General features: G+C 53.7%; 8 protein-coding genes across 8 annotated transcripts; 3 read left to right on the top strand and 5 right to left on the bottom strand.

Annotated features, from left to right (window-relative positions):
• Window positions 1-121: 121 nt before the first annotated feature.
• On the top strand, window positions 122-2,506 carry A1O3_03671 (uncharacterized protein; the record flags this gene model as incomplete). The annotated part of the gene is made up of 1 exon (XM_007733807.1): window positions 122-2,506. One exon carries the CDS (start codon window positions 122-124, stop codon window positions 2,504-2,506), a length of 2,385 nt encoding a protein of 794 aa, XP_007731997.1.
• Window positions 2,507-2,514: 8 nt separating this feature from the next.
• A1O3_03670 (uncharacterized protein) lies at window positions 2,515-3,349 on the bottom strand (the record flags this gene model as incomplete). Its single annotated transcript, XM_007733806.1, has 2 exons — window positions 2,515-2,721; window positions 2,783-3,349. 2 exons carry the CDS (start codon window positions 3,347-3,349, stop codon window positions 2,515-2,517), a joined length of 774 nt encoding a protein of 257 aa, XP_007731996.1.
• A 702-nt stretch (window positions 3,350-4,051) lies between these two features.
• A1O3_03669 (AGC/RSK/RSKP70 protein kinase) lies at window positions 4,052-5,914 on the top strand (the record flags this gene model as incomplete). Its single annotated transcript, XM_007733805.1, has 1 exon — window positions 4,052-5,914. The coding sequence occupies one exon, from the start codon at window positions 4,052-4,054 to the stop codon at window positions 5,912-5,914; it is 1,863 nt and encodes a 620-aa protein (XP_007731995.1).
• Window positions 5,915-6,673: 759 nt separating this feature from the next.
• On the top strand, window positions 6,674-8,422 carry A1O3_03668 (uncharacterized protein; the record flags this gene model as incomplete). The annotated part of the gene is made up of 1 exon (XM_007733804.1): window positions 6,674-8,422. The coding sequence occupies one exon, from the start codon at window positions 6,674-6,676 to the stop codon at window positions 8,420-8,422; it is 1,749 nt and encodes a 582-aa protein (XP_007731994.1).
• A 4,413-nt stretch (window positions 8,423-12,835) lies between these two features.
• On the bottom strand, window positions 12,836-14,992 carry A1O3_03667 (uncharacterized protein; the record flags this gene model as incomplete). Its single annotated transcript, XM_007733803.1, has 8 exons — window positions 12,836-12,909; window positions 13,014-13,660; window positions 13,741-14,132; window positions 14,215-14,290; window positions 14,350-14,443; window positions 14,491-14,708; window positions 14,768-14,796; window positions 14,846-14,992. The coding sequence occupies 8 exons, from the start codon at window positions 14,990-14,992 to the stop codon at window positions 12,836-12,838; spliced, it is 1,677 nt and encodes a 558-aa protein (XP_007731993.1).
• Window positions 14,993-15,619: 627 nt separating this feature from the next.
• On the bottom strand, window positions 15,620-17,357 carry A1O3_03666 (uncharacterized protein; the record flags this gene model as incomplete). The annotated part of the gene is made up of 3 exons (XM_007733802.1): window positions 15,620-16,781; window positions 16,835-17,054; window positions 17,120-17,357. 3 exons carry the CDS (start codon window positions 17,355-17,357, stop codon window positions 15,620-15,622), a joined length of 1,620 nt encoding a protein of 539 aa, XP_007731992.1.
• Window positions 17,358-18,043: 686 nt separating this feature from the next.
• On the bottom strand, window positions 18,044-20,027 carry A1O3_03665 (uncharacterized protein; the record flags this gene model as incomplete). Its single annotated transcript, XM_007733801.1, has 9 exons — window positions 18,044-18,114; window positions 18,169-18,347; window positions 18,396-18,500; window positions 18,551-18,662; window positions 18,712-18,935; window positions 18,983-19,057; window positions 19,113-19,334; window positions 19,411-19,554; window positions 19,615-20,027. 9 exons carry the CDS (start codon window positions 20,025-20,027, stop codon window positions 18,044-18,046), a joined length of 1,545 nt encoding a protein of 514 aa, XP_007731991.1.
• Window positions 20,028-21,519: 1,492 nt separating this feature from the next.
• Window positions 21,520-22,004, bottom strand: A1O3_03664 (non-histone chromosomal protein 6; the record flags this gene model as incomplete). Its single annotated transcript, XM_007733800.1, has 4 exons — window positions 21,520-21,552; window positions 21,614-21,735; window positions 21,793-21,888; window positions 21,941-22,004. The coding sequence occupies 4 exons, from the start codon at window positions 22,002-22,004 to the stop codon at window positions 21,520-21,522; spliced, it is 315 nt and encodes a 104-aa protein (XP_007731990.1).
• Between the last annotated feature and the right edge of the window lie 1,891 nt (window positions 22,005-23,895).

Below are 23,895 nucleotides of genomic sequence, written 5' to 3'. Positions count from 1 at the left end.
GGCTAAGGTTCACCCATGTCAACAAACAAACTCGGCTGGGTGAATGTTAACAGTCAGGTCAGAAAGAAGATGGTGACACGCACGTAATGTCTATCTCATCCCATTGAGACAGAATGAGCAAATGCAGAAATGGGAATCCCAGGGTAGGATTCCCGTCGTACTGCTCCAGAAGGGAGACCGAATACTGACTTCCGCCAGCATTTTTAAAGAAATCGGCAAGGGTGAGCGGGTCGCGTTAGCAAAGCTCGCCATAGACCATCTCGAGCTCTCACAGCGCCCCCTTCGAATCGCTATTGACGCGGCAATATGGAACTTCCAGACCCAGGCCGGCCAGGGTGGGAAGAACCCTGCTTTGAGAACCCTATTTTACCGCCTTGTGAAATTGCTCGCCTTGCCCATTGATCCCGTTTTTGTCTACGATGGCAAGAACAAACCCCTCACCAAGCGAGGAAAGACCGTTTCGAGATATGGTTCTTGTGTATCGAACGAGCTGTCAAAACGGCTCGTCCAAGCCTTCCGCTTTCCTTACCACACCGCACCAGGTGAGGCCGAGGCGGAATGTGCTATGTTGCAGAGGAAAGGCGTTGTCGACGCCGTTATGAGTCAAGATGTCGATGCAATCATGTTTGGCTCAGCCCTGACCTTGAGAGATTGGTCATACGAAGCTTCTAAGCACAACAAATCTCCAACCCATGTGAACGTGTTCGACCTCCCGCGAATCAAGCGTCTATCAGGGCTGGACCCTGATGGCATGATCCTGGTTGCTCTTTTGAGCGGTGGCGATTACGACGAAGCCGGCGTGACCGGCATCGGGTCGACACTGGCCTGTGAGATAGCCAGGGCTGGCTTTGGGAGTGACCTCGTGGATCTGGTGCGCCAAACCGATGAAGCTGGTCTTCAGGAGTGGAGGGAACGACTTGAATTCGAACTTCAGACCAACGAGAGTGGGTACTTCAAAATGAGACGCAAAACTTTGAGAATTCCTGAGTCATTTCCAAATCGAGAGATCTTGGGCTATTACTTGAATCCCGCAGTCACGCCTGAGGATCAACTACCAATTCTGGAGATGAAATGGCTCAAAGAGTGGGAGTCTGTCATCGATATCCAGGCACTGAGGAGCTACGTCGGAGAAACCTTTGACTGGCTCTACAAACCAGGGGCATGGAAATTGATTCGAGTCATTGCACCGGCCTTGCTCGCCAATGGATTACGGCGCGGTGCCGCCACGTCCCATATTCGCTCGGTCGAGCAGATCACAGAACGCCGAAAGGACTTTGTCAGCGACGGTATCCCGGAATTGCGAGTGACCGTGATCCCGGCTGAAATCGTGGGTATCGATCTCGATGCAGAAGAGGACAACCATGAAGACCTAGAGAGTCTTGCTGCAAATGAGAATGATGAGGCCGACAAAGGTAGCAACGTCGGTGATGATATTAACGCCGCGTCCAGTCCTTCGAAGAGGCCGAAGGCTCATCCATGGCTGCCCACTGCCCCAGAGAAGATGTGGATTGCCGAGACTATTGTTGATATCGGCGCCCGCGAGCATACGGACAGATGGCGGCAAATCCAGGCGGAAAGAGAAGCCGACCCAAAGAAATTCGCCACTCGCAAGACTCGAAAGCAGAAGGAGGTTCGAAAAAATAAAGATACCGGTGTCAAGGAGGCTGGTGCGCTCCTGAATTACGTCGTTGGGTCAAAAGTGTCTGGCGACAAAGATATCTCAGCAGATAAGGCCTCAGCGCTGCCATCCCCTACACGCAGAGCACACACTAGTGTTCACCGGCTGTCCACTGCTACGCCCCAACTCCAGTCCACTCAACCCTCGAAAGCAAGGCCGCCAACCATGCAAGATTTTTTCAAACCCAGCAAAAGCCAGCATGTCCTGGATGCTGTAGGAAAGGTGTCGAAATGCTCAAACCCTGTGGTGGCTACCGACTCCGACTCGATTATTCCATCGCCAGGCCCAAAGCCAGTGGCGCTGGAACAACCCTCCCTAGAAGAGCCAATCCTTGTGTCGTCGTCACCAGTGCCAAGGGCAGTCCGCAAGATTGGAGCTCCGTGCATTGAAGACGCGATCGGAGGACCTGATGATATCTCGCACACCGTGATACAGCGCAGGAGTAGAGGGCAAACGAAGCGAGGCGCTACGTTGATGGCACCTGAACCGACAAGCAGCATCAGAGAACGTCCACCCATGCCCACCAGTCCTGCCAGGTCGAAACGGACTATTGAGAGCTTCTTTGCTCCTTATATAACTGCGACACAGCAGAAGCCAGTCTGCGCGGAGATTGCTTCCAGCCAGGTAACAAAAGCCTCGGCTGTCATCCCACCCGACCTCACCAGAGGGTTAGAGACAAGCCCCTCGACCAGACATGCCCATCCAGTCCCTCGTTCAAGTCTCCCAGGGACCTGGAGGGAAGAGGACAGCGTTGATGGCCCGGTTAGCCAGCGGAAGTCGTCAAGACGCCCTCCACGGGTGAGCATAGTCGACTTGACCGAGGGTTGAGCCCACGATTAAGGGCGCTTGACTTTCCAGAAATCCTTGTTCTCGAAGAAAGTTTTGGTACGAGTGATTTCCACGGCAGCGGCCTCGATCGTAGCGATGGCGCTGGGCTTCTCAATACGAATCTTGACAGCCTTGTGGCCATAGTTGATTGTCACAATTTGAGCCACAGCGGTGGCCAGTGCTTCAAGAGTATGGTACGCTGAACCGTCGACTTTCTGTTTTGTCCGCCACGTCATCATCGGTGTTGGCCAAAGCGGGCAGGGCGCTGTCACTTACCTCGACTATTTCTCGAACCATGTCGTGCAATGCTACCGTGTATGGCTCCTCGGGTGGCTCGGAGCCAAGAGCAGCGGTCATGAGAGGCACGGTAACGTCAATGAATAATGATTGATGGTATAGTCGTTCGTGCGGATTGACCCCAACGATGCAGTTGCAGGCGATTTGCTTGACAGTCACACTCAAGGTGGAGATGGCCACTCCAGGACCTGAGTTATCCACTTGGAACTGGTATAATACTCCGCCATTCACCTGCAGGAGGGCCTTGGGAAACAGAATGTCGATATCAAGTTTTGTAAAATTGTACACCACGGTGTGCAGTCGAGAAATTAGAGCGTGGACTGTCGGGAAAACTTCTCCTCCTTGCAAACCGCCAGAGATCTTCTTGTATAAGGCGCCATAATCCATGCTGAGATTGACATTGTCTTGAGCAGCAGCAGCCTCGAAGTTCACTTCTGGCTGTATCTCGAGCGTGATCAAGGTGGGCTGGGGCTTGCCGAACCGTCGCCAGGCATCGAAGCCCACGGCAAGGTCGAATCTTAGATTTTTCAATATGATTTTGTCCATTGTGGCCGCAAATGAGGCTAGATGGCGATTTCAGATGGAAAGAAATGTGCTCTAAACGATTCAGGGCTGTGTGTACGGGCGTATCTGGGAGAGGACGTTGTTGAAAGGGCCAGTTCGGAACAAAATCAATATATTATATCTCTGAACGGAACAACATTAGTCCGGTGGTGTGCCCAGCGAATGGCAGCCCCCGGAATGGGCCAGGCCCGAGCAACAACACGTGATAAATCCGGGGCCGTGTTGTGGCTGGTTGGCGGACCCACGACGTTCCACTGCGACCCGACGCATTTTCCCAGATTCTTGTGCTGGCCTGACCACGTTTGCGGCCTCCTGCCAGAAAAGTCCTGTTACCGCTCCTTCCTCCCTGCGTCCTTCAGCAACCGTTGCTTCACCTCCAGTGCCTTTTTTGTCACCCGCCATATTTCTAGATTTTGTTACTTTCAATGGGTCACAGAGCAGCCACTTCCTCGCGTACCATTGTTCCATGCACTCCTGCCGCCTGCAGTCTGATTGCCCCTGCCTATGTGAGCCCAAGAACAGTTGCATCGAACGTCGTCGCCGGCAATTCGGGGTGGCTACTCGCGCAAGGTCCGTCCTGAATAAGGGCGGACGGTAATATAGAAACACTAGTGGAGCGTATTGTCTCCATTAGCCCTGAAAAAAAAACCAGACGTATACGTTGCAGGTATATTCTCAGAGAACATGAGCGTTGGAGTCACCCAGACCGTCATGGACAATGTCCAAGGGTCCTCAAACGGTGCATACCCAGCCGACGACGTTTCGACCGAGTTGGAAGCGGCGCTGAATTCCATTGCGCTGGGAAACAATGCAGCAGACCACGTCGAGCCGGAGATCACACCTATCCGAACCAGGAGCCCTCCCATGACCCCGCGAAAGTCAATCGCGATGGACGGTCATGGACCTGAGCCTACGGTAGACAGTGAGAGAGGCCGACAAGATGTCAAGGGCAGTGTCATTCTGTCCACAACGGCGGCCAAGAGGAAGAAGAAAAGGCACAATAAGGCGAAAGCCGCTCAAGCATTCAATACTGTCCGAGGCTTCACTCCGGTTGACTCGGGCGCGGAAGATTCTGATACTTCACACACCAGCCCACGAGTCCTGTCACCCAACCCTCGCCTACGCCCACTCGCCGGCGCTAGCCCTGGGCTGCGACCGCAGTCACCTGGAATCAGCAGTTTAAAAGCACAGCTCGATGCTCTCAACTCTCACAGCCAAAGTCGCTCAACTTCGCGAGCGCGGAATCATCAGCTAGATTCAGAGGCTACGAGCAGTGCAGCTAGCGCGGCTTCCGATACCCAAGGCGACGAGCCTCAAGAAGAGATGGTCAGCTACAACGTTCCCATCGACCAGGACTTCGTCAGCCAGTCATTGGCCGACACAGAACCGAGTGCCGCTTCTACTTTCGTCATGCCCGCGGATCAGCGTGCGACGACGATGATAGCCCGCAAGATGACAGCCGCGGACTTCACGGCGATCCGCTGCCTTGGTGATGGGGCGTTTGGAACCGTACTTTTGGTACGACAGAATGCCACCGGTCGACTGTTCGCCCAAAAGCAACTCACCAAAGCTTTTCTCAAGGTCCACAAGAAGCGGATCGAATCTACCAAATCTGAGCGTAGCATTCTGGAGTTGGTCAATCGTCATCCATTTATTGTCAACCTCTACTATGCGTTTCAAGACCATGAGAAGCTGTACCTGATCCTTGAATACGCCTCGGGGGGTGAGCTCTTTCGCCATCTGGAACTAGAGAAGTTCTTTTCCGAAGAAGTGGCCGCCTTTTACGTTGCTGAGATTGTCCTGGCCCTTGACTATCTCCACAATACAGTCGGCGTGATCTACCGTGATCTTAAGCCCGAAAACTGTCTGCTGGACGCTGAAGGCCATCTTCTCTTGACCGACTTCGGCCTCAGCAAAGTGGCAGTCCAGGACGCAGAGACTCCAGGAGGCAGTCGTTGCAACAGCCTTGGGGTCGGGACTATTGAATACATGGCACCCGAAATCATTCGCGGTTCGGATGAATCGGACTGGGGCCCTGGATATGGGAAATCATGTGACTGGTGGTCGTTAGGGGCCATGGCATGCGATCTCATGACGGGTAAGCCTCCCTTTGGAGGTGGGAACTGGACCAAGATTCAACAAAACATCCTGCACCAAAAGCTGAGTCTACCTTACTTCTTGTCCGCAGATGCCAAGGATCTCCTCACAAGATTCTTGCGCAAGGAACCTAAGAAGCGACTGGGCGTTGGCCCCAACGACATCACCATCATCAAGAAACATCGATTTTTCCGAAAGATAGACTGGAAGAAATTGGAAGCCCGGGAACTAGAGCCACCAATCAGACCACTGGTCACTGATCCCGAGCTGGCAGAGAACTTTTCGAGAGAGTTTACCGGTCGGTCGATTGAGACGATCACTCGACGCCACAGCAGAACCTTGAGCAAGTCAGATCCGTTTGGTGGCTTCAGTTATGTTGCCAGCCACAGCCTGCTTGAGGAGTCTATGCTATCCGAATTAGATGAAGCCATCATAGACGAAGACATCTAGACGAGTACGGCACAACCAAGAGTCTCAAAGACGTCTCGAAGCCTAGATCGCGGGGGTTGGATAGAGCGCGGAATACAGCAATGAGAGTGGTTTGATCGAGCGAGGCGTCTGTGGATTTGGGGCATAAGACTTGTGGCAAGGATGAAAAATGCCGGTTACAGTTGTGAAGAAATGAATTGGACCGATGGGGGGATAGAGGTGATGGTGACGGTGATGATGCGAGTTTATCCTTTTCCGAGACTTCTTGCCCGATAGATCTGTGATTCGGATTCAATTTCATACACTCCTACGGACAGTCTTGATTATAGCAGTCTTACAGTTATATCCGTACACAGCTTGACTCCGTCCGTCTCCGTCCTTATGCGTCACGTGACTGCTTCTCTCGCCCCAGGCTTAACCCGCACAACGCGTTACTGGGCGCCTGGCAGAAGTACCTTAGCCTTCCTAAGCCTAAGGAGCCTTAGGAGCCTAGTACTGTAATGTGCTAAGTAGACTGGTGCCTGGGCTAAAGTGTTTAGGCTCGGCCCACCTCCGCCTTTTGCCATGTATGTATCAGCGCAGCCTCAGCCTCACCTCTGCTTCTGCTTCATCCTGCCTTTTACCACCACACCACCACATCGTGTAACAGGTGAATTGAACTGACCTACCTCCCTTTGGTCTGTACTGAGGTTGATTTCTGAGCAATTTCCCCCTCAGCGTGGGCACACTAGATCTTCTCTGTCTCTCACAAGTCCCGATCCTCCACTCCAACCTGACACCATGGCACAAGTGAAACCGCCCACTACGATCCTCGATCTCGAAATCGAGATTCTCACTGCTATCTTTTCACAAGTCTGCACCGATGCACCTCGTACCGCCTCGGCGTTGGCCCTGGTCAGCAAATATTTCAACGAAGCAGCCAAACTTGTCCGGTATCAACATGCTGCTCTGCAATGGAACGGGGACAATGAATGTTTCACCACTCCAACAGGGCTACTTCCAAAGTCGTGGAAAACTCCAGAGTTGCTTCGAGGTCTGCGCCACCTGAAAATATCGCGATGGGATGGATCAATGAAGGGGCCTCGGGTCAAAGCTACCGCACAGTTGAACGAGCTTCTGTGTCAAGTCACGAATTTGCGGACATTGATTTGGGACTCTTCTCTTCTTCTACCGGCTTCAGTTCTTCGCACTCTCGAAACGCGGCATCCAAGGGCACATCTGAAAGTGCTTCGCATAAAAGAACGCGAGCCGACAAAGGAGCAATTCGACGCCGAAGACGCGCTCGCCAAAAGTCCCTCTTTGGTCTCTTTTGGAGCGCTAATCGGTGACAGTGAGTGGAACAAAGAAGATCATGTGGCCTTTTCAAAGATCATCTCGGGTGCACCAAACATCAAGTTCGCTTCACTCATATCCTACACGGTTTATCCAGAGGCGGTGAGCGAATGGCAGGAGGAGGCCTCGCAAGTCGACCGAAAGCCCAATGCTTCACTCCGTCATTTGACCCTGGACGGCTGGGCACTCTCGGAGCAAACATTAAAGCATTGGTCACGATTTGTCGATTTGACCGCCTTGGAGAGCTTCAAGTGCAGCAGAGGCAGCCTATCCGCATCGTATTTCCCACTCGCGGCACAAATGATGACCAATCTCAAACATGTCAGCCTCAATCTCTCATCCTGGCGTTGCCCACCCGCAACTGCAAGAGCTGTGCAGGAGTACATCGACACGTGCCCACCATTGTCGAGCCTGAGTCTCTGGTCATGGAAGAACAAGGCGTCTTTGGCGTCCATTTTGACCAGACACGGCCCTACCTTGGTAGGATTGGATCTACATGAACGAGAAGATCCCATCGACATTCTACGGCGAGAGTCGTTTTCCCGGGAGGATCTCGAACAGATCCGAAACTCATGCCCAAATTTAAAGGCCTTTACCATGGATCTCCTACGCCAGAACCAGTTTTTAGAAATCAAAGATTACCAGGATCAGCTCGATGAACTCGAGAAAGCCAAGTTGGACAAATTGCAGCTCTGCTTCGACAGCGGTATGGTGTATATTACAGCCATGGTGGCCCTCGAGCATGAGTATGACGGATTCCCTCCTCGCGACCTAGCACCATCAAATGAGCTTCCAAACAGTTGTGGTGGTGATTTTGACTCACGGGGTCTACTACCCCTCTACTGGGATTTCAGCCTCGGAGTCGTGACTCATTTAGGCCCTTCCGGCCCCGCTCTTTCCAAAAGCCAGATTCTCCATCCCCCATCTTCCATTGACGATATATGTCGATTCGTGGGAGAAGTATGGAAACACCTGTTCGGGTCCCGTACCAACGGTGAACGGCTACTGGAAGTCAAATTCGGTGAGTGGGAGACCAAAGCGTTTGTCGCCGAGACTCGCTACAATGGAGACGAGCAGAAGGATATCAGAGTGTATTGTCGTGCCAAACCTCATGAGAGGGATGATAAGGTCGGCGAGTGTCAAGTGTTGGTGCAGTGTTGTCGCGGGAAACACTGGAAGAGGTTTGCGTCGGGTTGATAGCTTCAGCTAAGCGCCATATGATGATATGCTTCAGAAGCGCCACATGATGATAGCTTCAGCTAATCGCCACATGATGATATGCTTCAGCTAAGCGCCACATGATGATATGCCTCAGCCAAGCGCCACACGATATTAGCCTCAGTTTCGAATTGAGTTTCGAATTGAAGGAGAAGTCGTGATGAGGAGCAACATGGTTCTTATTGCACTCACCTGGTTTACACTTTCAAGACAAGTTTTGTACGGTTGCGAACAAGGAAGGGCAGGGCAGGATGAGCAGGATGGGCATGAATGGTAGGAGGGCAGAACAGGTCAGGGCAGGATGAGCAGACCAGGACAGGAGGACAGACCAGGACAGGAGGACAGACCAGGACAGGAGGACAGACCAGGACAGGAGGACAGAACATGACAGAACAGATTGGCAGGCGTGTTCTTAAGTACTCTCGCTCTGTTGGTAGAAGCCAACCAGGATCTTGCAGACTAGTCAGTTTTCAACTACCGATATAGGAGTGGCGATAGAACCGGGCAGGGCACACTGAAGCTGTAGGCTTGAAGGTTAGGGATAGCTGCTGATGGACCAGGCAGCGGGCAGTGCAGAGACGAGCGGCAGAGACGAGCGGTAGATCCGGATCGTAGTGTCCTCGAACTGGTCCTTTAGGAGGCGTTCGAGTTCGAGGCTGTCAGGCTTGAAGCAAGATCTGACAATGAGACCGTCTGCACGAGGTAGATAGACGTAATGGACAGTGGAGTATTTCCAACGAGGAGCCTCGACGTCAAGGTCTGGTCTAGTGTGGTCTGGTCTAATCTGGTCTGATCTGGTCTGATCTGGTCTGGTGTGGTGTGGTGTGGTGTGGTGTGGTCTAGTCTAGGTCTTTTGGCTCTCCGAGACCGAGATTACTTAGACCTTGAATAAACGTTTTTATAAGTGTCCTGGCACCTAGCCTGGTAGGGAATGTTAGGTAATTGCAGTGTGTAGTGTGTAGTATACAGTCAGTATGGTATGCGATACTCATGTCCATACACTAGATAAACTAATCTCCACTCTAATCTACATATAAGCCCCTCCCCTCCTCTGTCCTTTCTCCTCTCTTCATCAGAGACTCCTGCTCCTTTTTCTATAGAGTAGAGTAGAGTAGACTAGAGTAGAGTAGAGGAGAGTAGATGCTAATGCTGACGGTAAAGGTGAAGGGAAGGGGAGGTAATTCAGGATTGATTCTCGGCTAGAACTAGAAAAAAAAGGGAAACCGAAGACGAAGACGAAGACGAGAAGACGAGAAGAAGAGAAGAAGAGAAGATAAGAAGAGAAGACATAGCTATAGTAGTTTAGGGTTGACAGTATAGGGGGCGGATGGGAATATCACAATATAAGATTACACGAAAGTGGAAGTGGAAGTGGAAGTGGTTCGACAATACAAGAGGGCTTAGGGGCTATATATAGCTAAAGCCGAACCGAAGCGAACGAAATAGATAGAGCTGCCATTGAGATTGACAATAGTATTTATATTGACATCGATATTGATATTGACTATAATAATTAGATATGACTGAACGAGAACGAGAACGAGAACGAGAACAGGAACAGGAACAGGAATAGAACGATATACAGAACTAGAACCAGATGCAGAACCATGTTCGAACACACACCCTTAAACTTAAGGTAGGCACTAACTGAGGCAGTCCCATTCCCATTCACAGCCTTGCCCTTCACTTGAATCAGAAGGTCTCCTTAGCCTAAGCTGACATAGGAATAGGTATAGGCATAGACATGGGCACGCCTACTAGGGATATAGTCTGGGCTCTCACTATACGGGATCCCTTCAATAGAGAACATGGAATCGAGAACATGGAACGTTTCAACCTTTGACACACACACACACACACACACACACACACACCTCCTTAACCCTCTAGAAGTCAAGACCTCCTAGAAGCCCAGGCCCAAAACAAGACCAAGACCAAGGCTAAGACCAACTCCAAATACAACCCCAAACGCATATCCAAATCCAGTCCGCGAGGCCGATGAGCGGGACGGAGTACCAGAACCAGACACTCTCGCAATTGTCCCTGTCAGCATATTCGGTGCGATTGATCCACTGGTATCATGTCCCTGTGCCTGTCCGTGTCCCGGCGGTGGCAGTGCCGACGCCGACGCCGACAAAGGTACCGTCAAGGGCAGGGAGACATTGAATGTGAATTTGGCCTTTGCCGTGGCCGTGGCCGCTGCGAGGGTGAGGGTGAGTGTGAGAGTGGTTGTATTGTTGTTGTCGTTCGTGTCAATCCCAATACCCGTACCCGTCATCATCCCCGTACCTGCACCTGTACCTGCACCTGCACCTGCACCTGTCGCCGTAGCTGTAATCCCCTTTGTATCCGGACCCGGCGCAGGCATCATAGGGAACGAGACGGGAAACGTATACGGCGTGTGCGGGCCCACTCCCACTCCTACTCCCTGACCGGCGAGCGTAGTAGTAGTAGCTTCCACTCCCACTTCCACCACGGGCACGGCATTTGAACCAGTGTTTGGTGCAGATACGGACCACATGTTTTCGTTCTCATTCTCGTTGTCGTTCTCGTCGTCGTTCTCGGCTGACCAAGAGGCCACTTGACTCTGCAGTGCTGCGATGGCAGATTGGCAGGGGATGGTGAGAGTGGTCAGAGTAGGAGGCATTGCTGTGTCTGCGTCTGTGTCTGCGTCTGCGTCCACCACCACTGTCGTCATAGGCACCGTCGCCGCCGGCATGTCCGTACACCCACAATGCAGCATGGTGACCGTGGTGGTCAGACATGTGGCTGTCGGCGTCGGACATGTCAGCGGGTGCATTGCGCAGATGGTGGTGTAGGTGGTCGAAATGGTGGTTGGCTGTACTGATATTGTCATCCCTGACCCGGTGGGAGTGGGAGTGGGACTATTGAGAAAAGTAGGAGTGGAGGTTGATGGAAACGACGGCTTCGAACTGCCAGAGCCAGACCCAGCTCCAGCTCCAGCTCCAATACTCGTACTCGTACTCGTACTCGTCGTCGTCGAGCTTGAACCTCCTACGCCTCCATCTCCGCCTGTGGCTTGGGTGTTATTGTACAGCGTCACTAAGATGAGAAGGTCAGCATCGCCATCCTCGTTGGAGAGTTGTCTCTTTGCCATGGTTGGCGGGAGCGAGGGCGAGGTCGAGACCGAGGTTCGAACAAGACCGCCGCATTTCTGGTCCGGATCGCCTGGGCATGGTGTGTCGCAGGCCGAATCGGGATATTTGACATGGTCGCTTTCCGCCCCAATGTCGGAGTTGGACTCGAAGTTAGGGGCGAAGTCGGAGCAGAAGCATTGTCTATAAGTAAAGCTGGGTTAGTTAAAGAGTTTCGAATGATGAGATTCAGGGGTGAGATTCAGGGGTGGGGCCACCAGTCCATAATCCATACCTATCAAACATTCCTGCAAACTGTTGCCCCGAACAGTCCGAAACACACTCTTCTATCGTCATAGACTCGGTCGTCTCAGCCAGCAGAAACGAGTCGGCAAAGGGCGAGCCTGGGCGTGGACCGAAACAGCCTGCATAGACGAAAGAAGCGACTTCAGAAGGGCCAGGAAGAGATTGCGTGGTCGAGGTCGACGATGTGAATACCACCGATGTTGATAACGAAGTTGCCGCGCCGGTCTCTGGCGGTGAGGTCGTCGTAGTCGTTAGCGACGTCTCCACGGACAGTGATGTGGTTGATGGAGACGGTTGCAGACTACTGTTGCTTCTTGGACCCAGAGCACTCGAGGACGAGGACGAGGGTGGAGATTGAGATTGGGATACGGAGCCGGTAGATGTGATAAGAAGTAATGTGGATGTCCATGTCATGGAATGTGCAGAGGTGTCCAGGAGGGATGATGACGGCGGTGGGAGTGGCATCGTACTTCCGCCATTCGTCTCCGTCGAGCGGTGCGTGGATGTGGATGTGGAGGTGGAGATAATCGGCGGGGGCGACTGGCTGTGACTTGGGCTGGGTGTAGACACAGACACAGACACAGACGCAGACACAGACACGGTCGATGGCGTGCTTTGTGTGGCCGACGACGAATCCGAAGCCGAAGCGGAGAGGGTTCTAGTACCGCTTGACTGAGGCGAAGGAGTCTGAGACGTTTGCGAGCTGGTGGTTGTTGGAGGCTGTCTTGTCGTGGTTCGGGAGGCCGTCATCCCTGGATTAGATGAGGATGAGGACGAGGACGTTGTCACTGTGCTGCTGTGACCAGATGGTCCGGATAAGGACACGGTCGACGTCGACAGAGCCGGAGTAGTCGTCACTGGAGAAGTCGAAGTCGTCAACTGGGACTGGCCTCCCACGGTCGTTGTCGCACCCTGAGACGGAGACGGAGACGACCCGGCCGTGGTAGTGGTAGTGGTAGTCACCGAAATTGAGGTCGAACCAAGCCCGCGGCTACTCGACAGCGAAGTGGTTGAAGTGGTCGATGCGACAGATCCAGAGGTAGAGGTGGTCGAGGAAGAGGAAGACTGAGACCGAGAACCACTGCTTCCTATACTCGTCGACGTGACAGACGTAGATGTAGATGTAGATGTAGATGTAGACGTCGACATGGACGAGGACGAGCTCGTACCCAGATCAGTCGCAGTACCACTCCCACCGCCCATGCCGATTCCATCCGTGAACGAGGACGCCGGTGTGCCTGTGATCAACGAGAAGGACGTGGTCGAAGAGACCGAAGGATTGACATATGTTTGCGGCGCGACCACCGTGGCCACATACGAGGTGCTGCTGGTGCTGGAGGTGACCAGGTTGGGATTGTCCGTGACTTGGGGGTATGCATAGTAGATGAGCCGGGCGCCATTGTACGCGGAGTTCAGGGGGGTACTCCCCACGTTCCTCTTCCAGTAGCAGGCCTTGCTGCTGATCTGATACGCGACTGCACCACAGATGTTGGCCGTGATATTGACGTTCCAGTAGCTGCAGCCCGCCACACAGTCCTCGAACGAATTGACCACAAAGTTGGGGTACGGCCGGGCGATGTCGGACCCTCCGGGATTGACACCACATTCGATCTCGTAGTTCAGGGTGCCGGATCGCACCACGGTGAAGTTGTAGCTCGGACACAGAGATGTGGTCGGAGTGGGAGTGGCTGTACTGGTCGTCGATACAGTAGATTGGCTGGGTTGATCGCTTGCTATGTAGGGAGTTGCCGTGGAAGTTGCATTGGGGCTGGAAGCGACAAGCTGATAGACTCGAATCGAATTGACGCTCCAGTATCTGGATCGATGTGATGTTAGTACCTAGACACCTAGACAAGCACACCCGGGACTTGGAGAAACACGCTTGACATGACATACGAAGCTTGGAATGCCCCCGGCACAGACGCAACATATTGATCGCAGGTCGAGTAGCCCGTCGAGGCCGCGCAAGAGCCGGTGGAAGAATTCCAGACACTCGCCACGCCGGCATACTCGCCACAGAAGGCATTGTTGATGACGATCTTGTGCGCTTGAAAGTGATCGTCGATGACACAAGACCCCTGCATGTTGGCGGCGGGAAGACCCCAGTTCGCAGGGTTGGGCGTTCTGCTCAAGATGTCGGCGGGGATGGAGCCACGCTGGAAGAACCAAATGCGAATGTAGTCCGAGGTCCATTGCATGGCATACACCCCTCCGCCCGCGTCGTTGAAACCGGCTCCGAAACTCGCGGGCCGGTTGTCACTGATGCCACATCCGACATTGTATCCGGGCTGGACAGACCGGACACAGCCTGTGGTCAGCAGCGGTTCCAGTGGTCAGACTGCCCAGGCTCCAGGGGAACTCGTCACTTACATAGTACGCGCAATTGGTGGTCTGCAACTGCCCGGTCATTGTTCGGCTGTCGCCTGCAATGGTGCAGTTGGGGTTTCTGTGCCATCCCTTGCCATCAGTATCCATTCTCCCGCACCCGACGCAGCTCCAACATACGTGTGTAGTGTCATTGCGTTGTTAGTGAGAAGATTGACGCCTTCCATGATGTCGATTTCCCCGGTGTAAGGCCAATTGGGTCCGAGAGTCCAAACTGCCATGTTTCAGCCCGCGCCTCTCTTTCCAGATGGGGTACTATACAAGCCGGCCAACTGCCACACACTCCTCCCGGGGCATGGTTGAAGTCTCCGATGAAGAGTCCGTGGGTCCACGACCGCTGGCTGGAGATCCGGACGCTGGGTCGGCCTGCCGCTTGTGTGGACGAAATGTAACTCGAGTAATCCGAGCCGATGTAGATGGGCGAAGTATCGCTCGAGTTGATCATCCCAGCGAGTTGCGCAGACGACCGGCTGTAATATCTGTTGTCGCGTGGTCAATGCAATGCCGACCAAGTCCTCCATGACCGCGCTGGACTCACGTAACAAAACCGCCGGTGGGATCGGCCCCCTATTTGATCAGTACAGTCTGTCCTCCCATGTGCAACAAGGCTGCCCACCGTATAAAAGTCCCATCCATCAAAGAAATTGGTGCCCGAGTACTCTGTATCCAACTGATAGACCGAACCAGTCTGACCCGAGACACGACTGAAATGCAAAAGGTAGGCAGATAGAAGTTGAAGACTCAGAAAGGAATGGACAGCCATGATGGGCAACGCCAACAGCAACAAGCTGAAGACCACGGTTCACGTAGAGAAATATAACACGTCAAGGTAGAGAGTGCCGCCATCTTGGACGATGGTTTGGAACACGGTCGGAATTCCAACGCGAGCTTTGCAAGGAATGTTGTGCACGGGACCTGGGCACAACATGCATTGGGAGAAGGGGGAGAGATGTTTGCTTCGACAGCATCTCTCCATACTCCATACTCCATGGACGTTCCCGCCGAGAAGGCGGCTCGTGATCTGTCCTGATCTGGAGATCTGGAGATCTGGAGGCATGCAAAGAGTCCACGGGACCTGGTCGGCTGTCAGTGTCAGTCGTGACCTGAGCCTCGTGGTGTATCCTGGTCACGGTCGACCAATCAGAGACCAGGGTGGGGAGGCTGGCTGTGGTTTTCGCGCGACGACATCCTGGTCGCAAGGCATCATGAGGGAGCCAGAGCCTGGTTTCACGACGCTTTACTCTGACGGTCGGATCTTCTTGACCGGCGCAGAAGAAGTGAATTCGACTACATGGCTCATGGTTGTTGAAGAAACAGCTGAGCATGCAAGACAGGTGGAACGAACGACGGCAAAGGGTCCAAAGTTTTAATCGCTCAGTCCTATCCCAACTCACCCCTTCTGAGGCTCGGATTGGATCTCCTCGCTCAATGTGCGTTGGGATGAGGAACTGTTGGCAGCCGGGCTTTCATTCTGGATTTGGACCACTATTTCCTTTTCCTCTTGGCTTGCCTGCTCGGCCCTCTCTCGGACCGATGGCTGAGGCTGTTCCTGGTCCTTTTCAGTCTTGATCGGTTGGTTGGGTACTCCCTTGCGCATGCTGTACCCTCCTCCCCAGCCAATCCAGCCTTGCTCATGCGGACCTCTCAAGAGGCAGACCAGCAAAGCCGCACATACGAAGCCGACACTGGCAGACCCAGAGGCGATCCATCCGCCTTCGGCATAGAGGTGATTGCCCACCGCGGTGCCGATCAGCTGGCCAACGAACACACTCACCATGTAGGCGGTATTGACTCGGTTTCTCGCCTTCGGAGCGACTCCATAGATCGCTGTGCGGTTGGCAATTTGACTCGTTTGCAGACCAACATCAATGCCGACAGCTTGGATGATGGGGCCAGCCACCGTGTACTTGCCAGCATATGTCCCGATAATGACGGCCACCAGGCAGATGATCTCACCTAGAATGACCGAAAATAGAGGTTGACGTTTCTCCATGACGGTCCTGGCAAAGATCGGACCCCAACTCATGCTCCCGATGCCAATGAGGGCGAAGAGACCGATGACAATAGTGCTGTAGTGATACGGAGGGCCAGCCAGAAGGAAGGTCAGGGTGGTCCAGTAGCTAGTGAATGGAGTGGCAGCAAACAGTCCCACGAGGCACGCCTGGACCAGGACGGGGTGCTTCGCCAGGAGCTTCAAGATGTCCCAGAGCAGAAACGGATATTTCCTCCATATCTTCACCTCCGGATTCGTGGATGGATAGTCTGGCATGAACAGATATAGTAGGATCAAGATGAGATACTGCAGTCCGAACGCGATCCAGTAGATATACCGCCATCCGATTGATTGAGCCACGACGCCGGACAAGAGCCGAGCGATCAGCATTCCCAGCAACATGCCTGAAACCACAATCGAGAGGGCCGTAGATCGACGGTGTGGGGGGGCCATATCGCCGACCAGGGGGAGCATCAGCTGTGGTGTAACCGTGGTGATACTAGTAATGAAGGAGATGGCCCCGAAGGCCGCAAAAGACTTGGTCACACAAAGTCCAATCCTATATCGCACATAAGTCACCGCGCTCCCGTGTGCGCAAGAGAAGACTCCTACCAGAGCGTCGCAGTGAACCAAACCAGCCACAGTGTAAACGGCCTCCTCTTAACCAAGTCGCCCAATGGACACAGAAATAACAGTCCTCCAGCATATCCTGCTTGTGCCAGAGTGGGGATATGGGAGGCCTGCTCGTCGGTGACCTTGAAATCGTCGGCCAGGAGATTGAGGATCGGATGGTTGTAGTAGAGGTTGGCAACTGTGAAGCATCCCGCAAACGCTGCGCACGTTGTCAGAGTCAGCCACACCACCGCCCGCGAGCATTGCCAATGGTCTCTGGCTCACCAAACAGCAGGTTCAACCCCATGGAGAACTCAAACGGCCTCTCCGGGTCGTAGCGACACCGTGGGGGTACGTAAGTCAGGCAGTCGTATACCGTCTGGAGGACAGAACCCCCTCCCCGTTTCTTTGCCGTGGCCTCGGCCCCATGCTGCGAAGCCGCTTCGTGTGTTGGCAACTGCTCATCTCTGTTGTCGTTCCCAGCCGGTGGTGGTGGTGATGGTGGTTCAGCCGGCTGTGACATGATTGAGCAGCACCGGTCTTGCCCCAACGAACCCGACACGACACGACACGGACAAAGGCACAGCCATAATTTGCGGCAGGGACACGATGATATAGACCGGATAATTAAATGGAGACTCTCCACGGAAGACTCGAATGACGGAATGAAGAAGGGCCTAGGAGGCCTGTCTGCTGGTGTCGGGCCCGTCCTTGTCCGGCCCTGCAATTGGAGGAGAGAGGCCGGTCACGGGAAACACGGCAACACGGCAACCAGACAGACGGTCAACAGACGGTCAACAGACGGAGCGAACAGGGAGCGGGTTAAGTCGGAATTACTCCGTATATTTCACTATGTAAGTAAATACCACAGGCTTTCCGTGCCAACATGTTCGTTTTCGGCGTCTCGCGTCTACAAGCAGAAGAATCGCCACAGAGATAGCCACCAGTCCCTTCAGCTTCTTTAGCCCATCGCGATAATTGAAACGGAATGATCAGTGCAAGCGGTCGAAACATCTGGCAGGGTCGAGAAGACAGATCAAGAAAGGAAAAGAAAACATCGGGTATTCAAGCGCATAGCCTCGCCTCGCTGTGTGGCCGAGAAGAACAGTAAGAGCATCAATCTCATCCTCCAGGTCATCGTCAGTCGTGAGCGTCGTGAGCGTCATGAGTATCGTGGGTGTCGTGAGCGTCGTGAAATGCAGTCATGCTTTACTGCGCCGGTTTCTTACGGCGATACTCTTCGCGAAAGTCGTCGATGGTCTGCACAAAATCTTCCGCGTCTGTCCCAAGTCAGTGTCTCCCGAGGTCAACCGCAACATTCCTTCAGTATGTACCTTGCACCAATTCAAAATCGAGAAAATGTTCCCCGTTTGCTGCGATATGGGGCGAGTATTGTGATGAGAAGACGTGCCGTTGGAGCTCGGCGAGGTACACGGTAAAGCTGTGTTTCGTCCAGCGATACCATGTAGGAGAAGTGATGCTATGTGTGATGAACGCGGTCCATATCGGCGTACTGCCGAAGGTGTCAGCCTGAGAACGATATCGGGACATGACTGCTCACTGCTGCATTTCTCCTTCGAGGACCGATGCCTCAAGGCGAATGGCATCCGTGCTCTTGTCCCTATACAGTCGCAAGGCATGTTTGTATCCGCTGTCCCGTATTGCTCTAACTGTGTTAGCAAGTTTGCTCGTCAACCCGAAGAGCCCGCGGCTCACCCGGCAAAATTGCTCGTCTCTCCCTTCAGCACATGATCGAATCGATTGCCGACCGCCCTGACACTATCATGGGATCGTAGCGACAAAAAGGTGCAATGGAACACCACTAGCCCTGGAGAGCGTTAGCAGGACACCGTGAATGTCCGGGACACAGTCCTTACACTGGTAGGAGGTGAACTTGAGACTGGCCCAACAGGTGCTTGGAGCTGTAATGGTCGGACGACAGAGGTACAGAAATGGCCCGGACCGTCGTACGTGCAGGTCAGTGAGGGGCAGACAGGACCATCGAGTCCCCTTTTTGCTGTCCGGCCATTCGCACACAATCTTGCAACGGCAGTCGCGAGGACGGAAGTAGAATTTCGTCCGAAGACCGCCAGGAAATTTGCTGCTTAACGTCAGTCTGGCGCTCAGCGGTTCCGTTGTCTGTCTTACATTTGGAGTATCTTTTCAAACTCAGGGTCTGGAAACCCGCGACTTCTGCCGGAACTGTCCCCAAAGCAGCCCGAGCTGATGGCATCTCATCAGTGGCCAACTCAAGCACGCAGCGGGACAATATGCTCACAGTCTGGGGTCATCTTCCAAAAAGGTGGCCGACAGGTCATTGAATATATTAGAGGCCCAATGGTCCGTATCTGGATCTGCACTGGAAGAATGGCTGAGGGTGGAAAACGTGGTGGTAGGAGAGGACAACGCCGGCGGGCTGGGAGCCGCTTGGTGCTGGAGAGTCTGGTAGCTGTCTTGCGAGGACGCAGGAGACATGGGGCGTTGAGTCGGTTGGGTTGGCCTTACGCGCTCGTGAGAAGGAGGATGTCTTATGGCTGTTCTTTATTAGTCGAAGTCAACGTTCTGGGTCGTACCACCTGCCTGGTTGCTGCGCTGGGACTATGGAAAGGTTCGAAATGGCCTCTGTGGCCGAGATCAACCTTCTGTTATCGAGTTGCAAGGATTGTAGATCGTAGATTTCGTGGCGTAGATCCTGCATTTGATGTCGATTGTAGGATTGCCTGACCAAAGATCGTCTGAGCACCAGTGACCCTCGAGCAAAGGATCCACTAGGTACCTACCTTTGCAACACCTTACAGAGCGCATAAAGAAAGAGTTTATACGTTTCTAAACGTATAGGAAGAGTCTGTTTACCCATCTCAGAGCAATACCGGGATATCTCCTTCCACGCGTATTGATAGTCTCTTCCAGTTGGATTGAGAGGGACCTTGCCGAGGATGGTCCAGACATCTTGGAGAGTAAAGGCGACACTGGTCTGGACAAGTTCCAGGTCTTCGGCGAACGACCTCAGGAGAATGCCTTTCGCGGCATCGATCTGGACATCAAGTTCCCGGAGAGCCCAGCTCAGATCGTTCAGCCGGGTAATAGCCAAGGTGATCTCCTGCACGTGGTCCAGGTCAAAGTTTCTGATCAGACTGAGAATGTCGGCAATTTCCTGGGCTCTGCCCGCCTCCTTGACGAGTAGTAGCTCCATGCATGGTACATCGGAATGGAAGATAACGAAGACAGAAACGACACAGATCGATCCAGCAGGTGATGAGGCTCTTGGTGTCGAGACGGAGCAGTTGAGATTCCAGGCCGGGTGGTGTTGGGACTCCCGTAATACGCGGAGACAAACCTCATGCAGGTCGTTGACGTGTCAAGCGGACAGCAGGCGAAGCTGATGGTCAACGGCGCTGATGCATGACCTACTGTGCCATGGCAGCAGCCGATTTGTCGCCCGAGGCCTCTGACAGGATGCGCCGCAACACAAGCCCTGATGTGGTTCCCGTCATGCTCGGTACCAGCCTTAAATGACCATTGGCCCCAGCATCGTCAATACCACTGACTTTCTCCAGGTGTGAGAGGAAGACTTGCTGAATCGGAGGGTGCCAATGACTCTCGAGGGTCTTCTGGCGGACGGGCGACGCAATGCGTCATGTTGCAGGCGTTGCTGCCTAAGCCTGGGCATTCCTTGCACTTGCTGGCCTTGGATAACTGACCAGCGGTGCTTCTCAGGCTGCACGACGTGTACCTCCATCCTGAGAGACGCAACTGGACCAAGTCCGGGGAGCGTGTTTCCTACCGTTCTGCGGGTCGAGACAGGACACGGTCATTCATAGTCTGCATGCATCGCGGGTCTTCTCTTGTCCCTCTTGCGAATTCCGATTTCGACAGTGCAGGGAGGGCTTAGGCAACGACGCCTGGTCTAAGTAGCGGGCGGTTGCCTGCACAGCTAGTCCAAGGCTTTTCATAATCAAGTTGGATAGAGAAGAAGATGGAGAAACGAAACCGAACTCAGGCCTATTTACCTCAGGAGCACCCGCCCTGCGCCTGACTGCTGCCTGAGGCAACTTGGGCTAAGCCGAGAGTCACAGGGGGCCGAAATGGCAGGTTCAAGTCAAGCGAAAGGAGTTTAATTAGCCACGGCCTGAGTGGATAGGTAATCATGCTCCAGCCCGACGGACTGGTAAAGGCGGGATGTCATCAAGGGTGGACGTGGACGTTACCCAGGCGCAAGGTTGTGAGGTTCTAGATGCTCAAGCCACTGCGTCCCCAAACTGAACGCGTCGCAGCTGGCCCGGGGACGCGTCCACCACTGCACCGCCATGTCCAGCCTTGGCAGAGAAGACGACGACGACGACGACGACGATAGGAATTGGAAGGCGAGGAGTGCCAATATTGCATTGCAAAGAGCTAGTATACAGCAGTACTCCGGTATGCCTAACACATTATGGTGCTGCAGCTCGACTATCGTGATGGTGGCATATGGTTGGTGTCTCACGATAACTTCTCAAGCTTGATGCATTGGCATCGCTCGCTGCAAACAGAGCATACCGACCCTTTCCACGGCCGACTCCATAACCCACGCCTCCCAGCCGGTCATTGCTAGTGAAACCATAACGACAAAATAATGAAACTCAAGGCGACTATCTCCATGTGTGTGGCAACCGGAGACATTGACGAGGTGGAGTGCACCGAAGCATTTAGTCGTCCTCGTCGGAGGGATCAGCGCCAGCCTGGATTGCCTGATAGTCAGAGAGATGCTCGAGCCGATCCAAGTGGACAGTTGCGACTTACTTGGTATTTGGCCTTCTCATCTTCATAGCGCTTCTTGTCGGCTTGAGCCCGCTTCTCGTATGGTTCGCGCTGCTTCTCATTAAGAGCCTTCCATTTGTCACCGAGGACCTTGCCGACTTGGCCTGTAGATGGTATGAGTATAACTGTGGATGACCTGTAGCGGAGGATGTGGGCCCTACCGAAGGTGATGCCTGGGTTTTCCTCGCGGACGGTTTCACGTTGATCGTTGGCGAAGAACATGTAGGCTGAGAGACCTCGCTTAGGCGCGTTGGGGTCTGGAAATGTCAGTTGGGTATGCCCGACGGGGAGTGACACCTGTTCACTGACCCTTCTTCTTCTTTTCTGCGCCGCGACCCTTGGTCTTGGTGGAAGATTTGGTGGCTTTAGGCATGTTGAGAGGTCTGAGGAGAGGTCACAGTTTGCGATCTGGATTGGAAGGTGTCAGTAGACTGTTGGACATGAGCCAGGTTTAAAGCTAGAAGAGAGCAGCCAAATGTTGTGAAAGGACAATGGAGCAATGGAGCGCGCAAGCAGTTGGAAGAGTAAACAATGATGCCGCGGCCAGAATGAATGCAAGGCAATCGCAAGCAAGGCAGTCATGTTACAGGTGAAGGGTTGTCGCGCAGGTTGGTGAGTGCGCGGTGTTTTGGTGAGAGCGCAATCGCGGGCAGAACGCGTGTTTGGTGGCGCCCAAGCACATCCAGTGGGCAGAGCGACTCACCAACGATGCGAAAACGCGTCGAAGAGGAGGAATCTGCGGTGCGAACTGTGGTGGTGGTGGCTGCTGTTAGTGGGCGTCGCGCAAGCGGCGTTGGCGACGGCGACGATGAGGTCGAGAGCGAGGGCAAACAGGGTCAGATGATGACAGGGAGAGCATTTTCGACGGGGATTTTGAAGCGAAACAAGAAGCAACAGCAGATAAATGGGGTGGGCGACGAGGTGGGAAATGCGAAAGAAGAAAGGTAAGTACTTACCAGAAAGGCGTATGTGTAGGAACGGTGGGCGGTGGGCGTAGAGGGCGTGTACAGTGCAGAGGAAGCAGTACGGTGAGAGAGCAGCAGTAGCAGTAGTAGCAGGAGTAGGTGGTGGTGGGTGTAGTAGTAGTAGGAGGAGGGAGATTATTGAGTGGGAGAGTGGGAGGAGCAGGAGCCTGCGTCTGACTCCTTGGGATCCCACGGACTGACTGGCCGGGCTGCCTGCCCAGGTGCGGGCCATCAGGCGAGTGAGCTGCGGGCGCAGGCCAGCCAAATGCCAGATCAAGATCAAATCAACCCATCAACCCATCATGCCCTCCTCCCTTCGCCGCCTCCCAACCACTCACCTGCGCTGCTCCCTATTCCTGCTCCTCCCTCCAAATCAGCTGCTGTGGTGATTTCTGTTGTGATTGATCTGAGCGAGCTGCCGCTGCCGTCGCCGTCGTTTGATCCCCTCACCCAGACTCTGCAGGCTCTGCAGGCTCTGCACACTCTGCACACTCCTTCTCCCCTCCGACTCTGCCACTCTCCCTCGCTTCGCTTGTACCTAGGTACCCGTACCTCCCACCGTCTTCTAGGAGTATCCGTATCCTACCTACTCTCTACCTACCTACGCTTCGTCGTCATCGTCATCTTCTCCCTCCTTCATCATCCTCGGGGACCCTCTGTCCTCCTCGGCCCAATCAAGCGCACCCAGACGCTCTCGCCCTCACACGGACAGAACTATTACGATACTATGGACTATTGACAGCAGCCCCTGCGCCTGCGTCTCTTGCATCCGCACTCTAACGCTCTCCTCTCCTCTTTTCCGTTGCTGCGCAGCCATTCATCTCTCTTACATCGGTCACCACCACTGCCAAAATGCCCACTACTACTCATTACTACCCGCGACTACGAGCGTCTGACTCGTAGCCTGCGTCCCTCCCGTCTCCTCATCCGCCTTGTATGGGAGGCCGGACCCTCATCCTCTTGCCGACCTCCTTTTCTCTTTGCATGACTATCACTACTGCAGTGGTACGGAGTAGCTGCTCCTCGTCCTTGTTACTTCGGTACAATACGGATAGTGTTTCTACTGCTAGTATACCATCGCGCTTTGGCCAAGCTTCTGCATGTAGTACTCCGTACTGCTTTGTAAAATACATTATTGGCGAGGACTTGTTTCCCATCATATCATTGCAATCTTATCAGTCCGTCCCGGCAACAAGCTTTCGCGTTTGGTAACTTCTCCTCATCCGGCATATCATCATTGCCTGCACAGAAAGCTCTCTCAAAACTCTTGTTACTCCTTATACCCTGCCACCATGTCAC

Source organism: Capronia epimyces, assembly GCF_000585565.1.
Source record: "Capronia epimyces CBS 606.96 chromosome Unknown aczIQ-supercont1.3, whole genome shotgun sequence".
NCBI classification, from domain to species: domain Eukaryota; kingdom Fungi; phylum Ascomycota; class Eurotiomycetes; order Chaetothyriales; family Herpotrichiellaceae; genus Capronia; species Capronia epimyces.
This window is presented reverse-complemented; position numbering and strand designations above follow the sequence as displayed.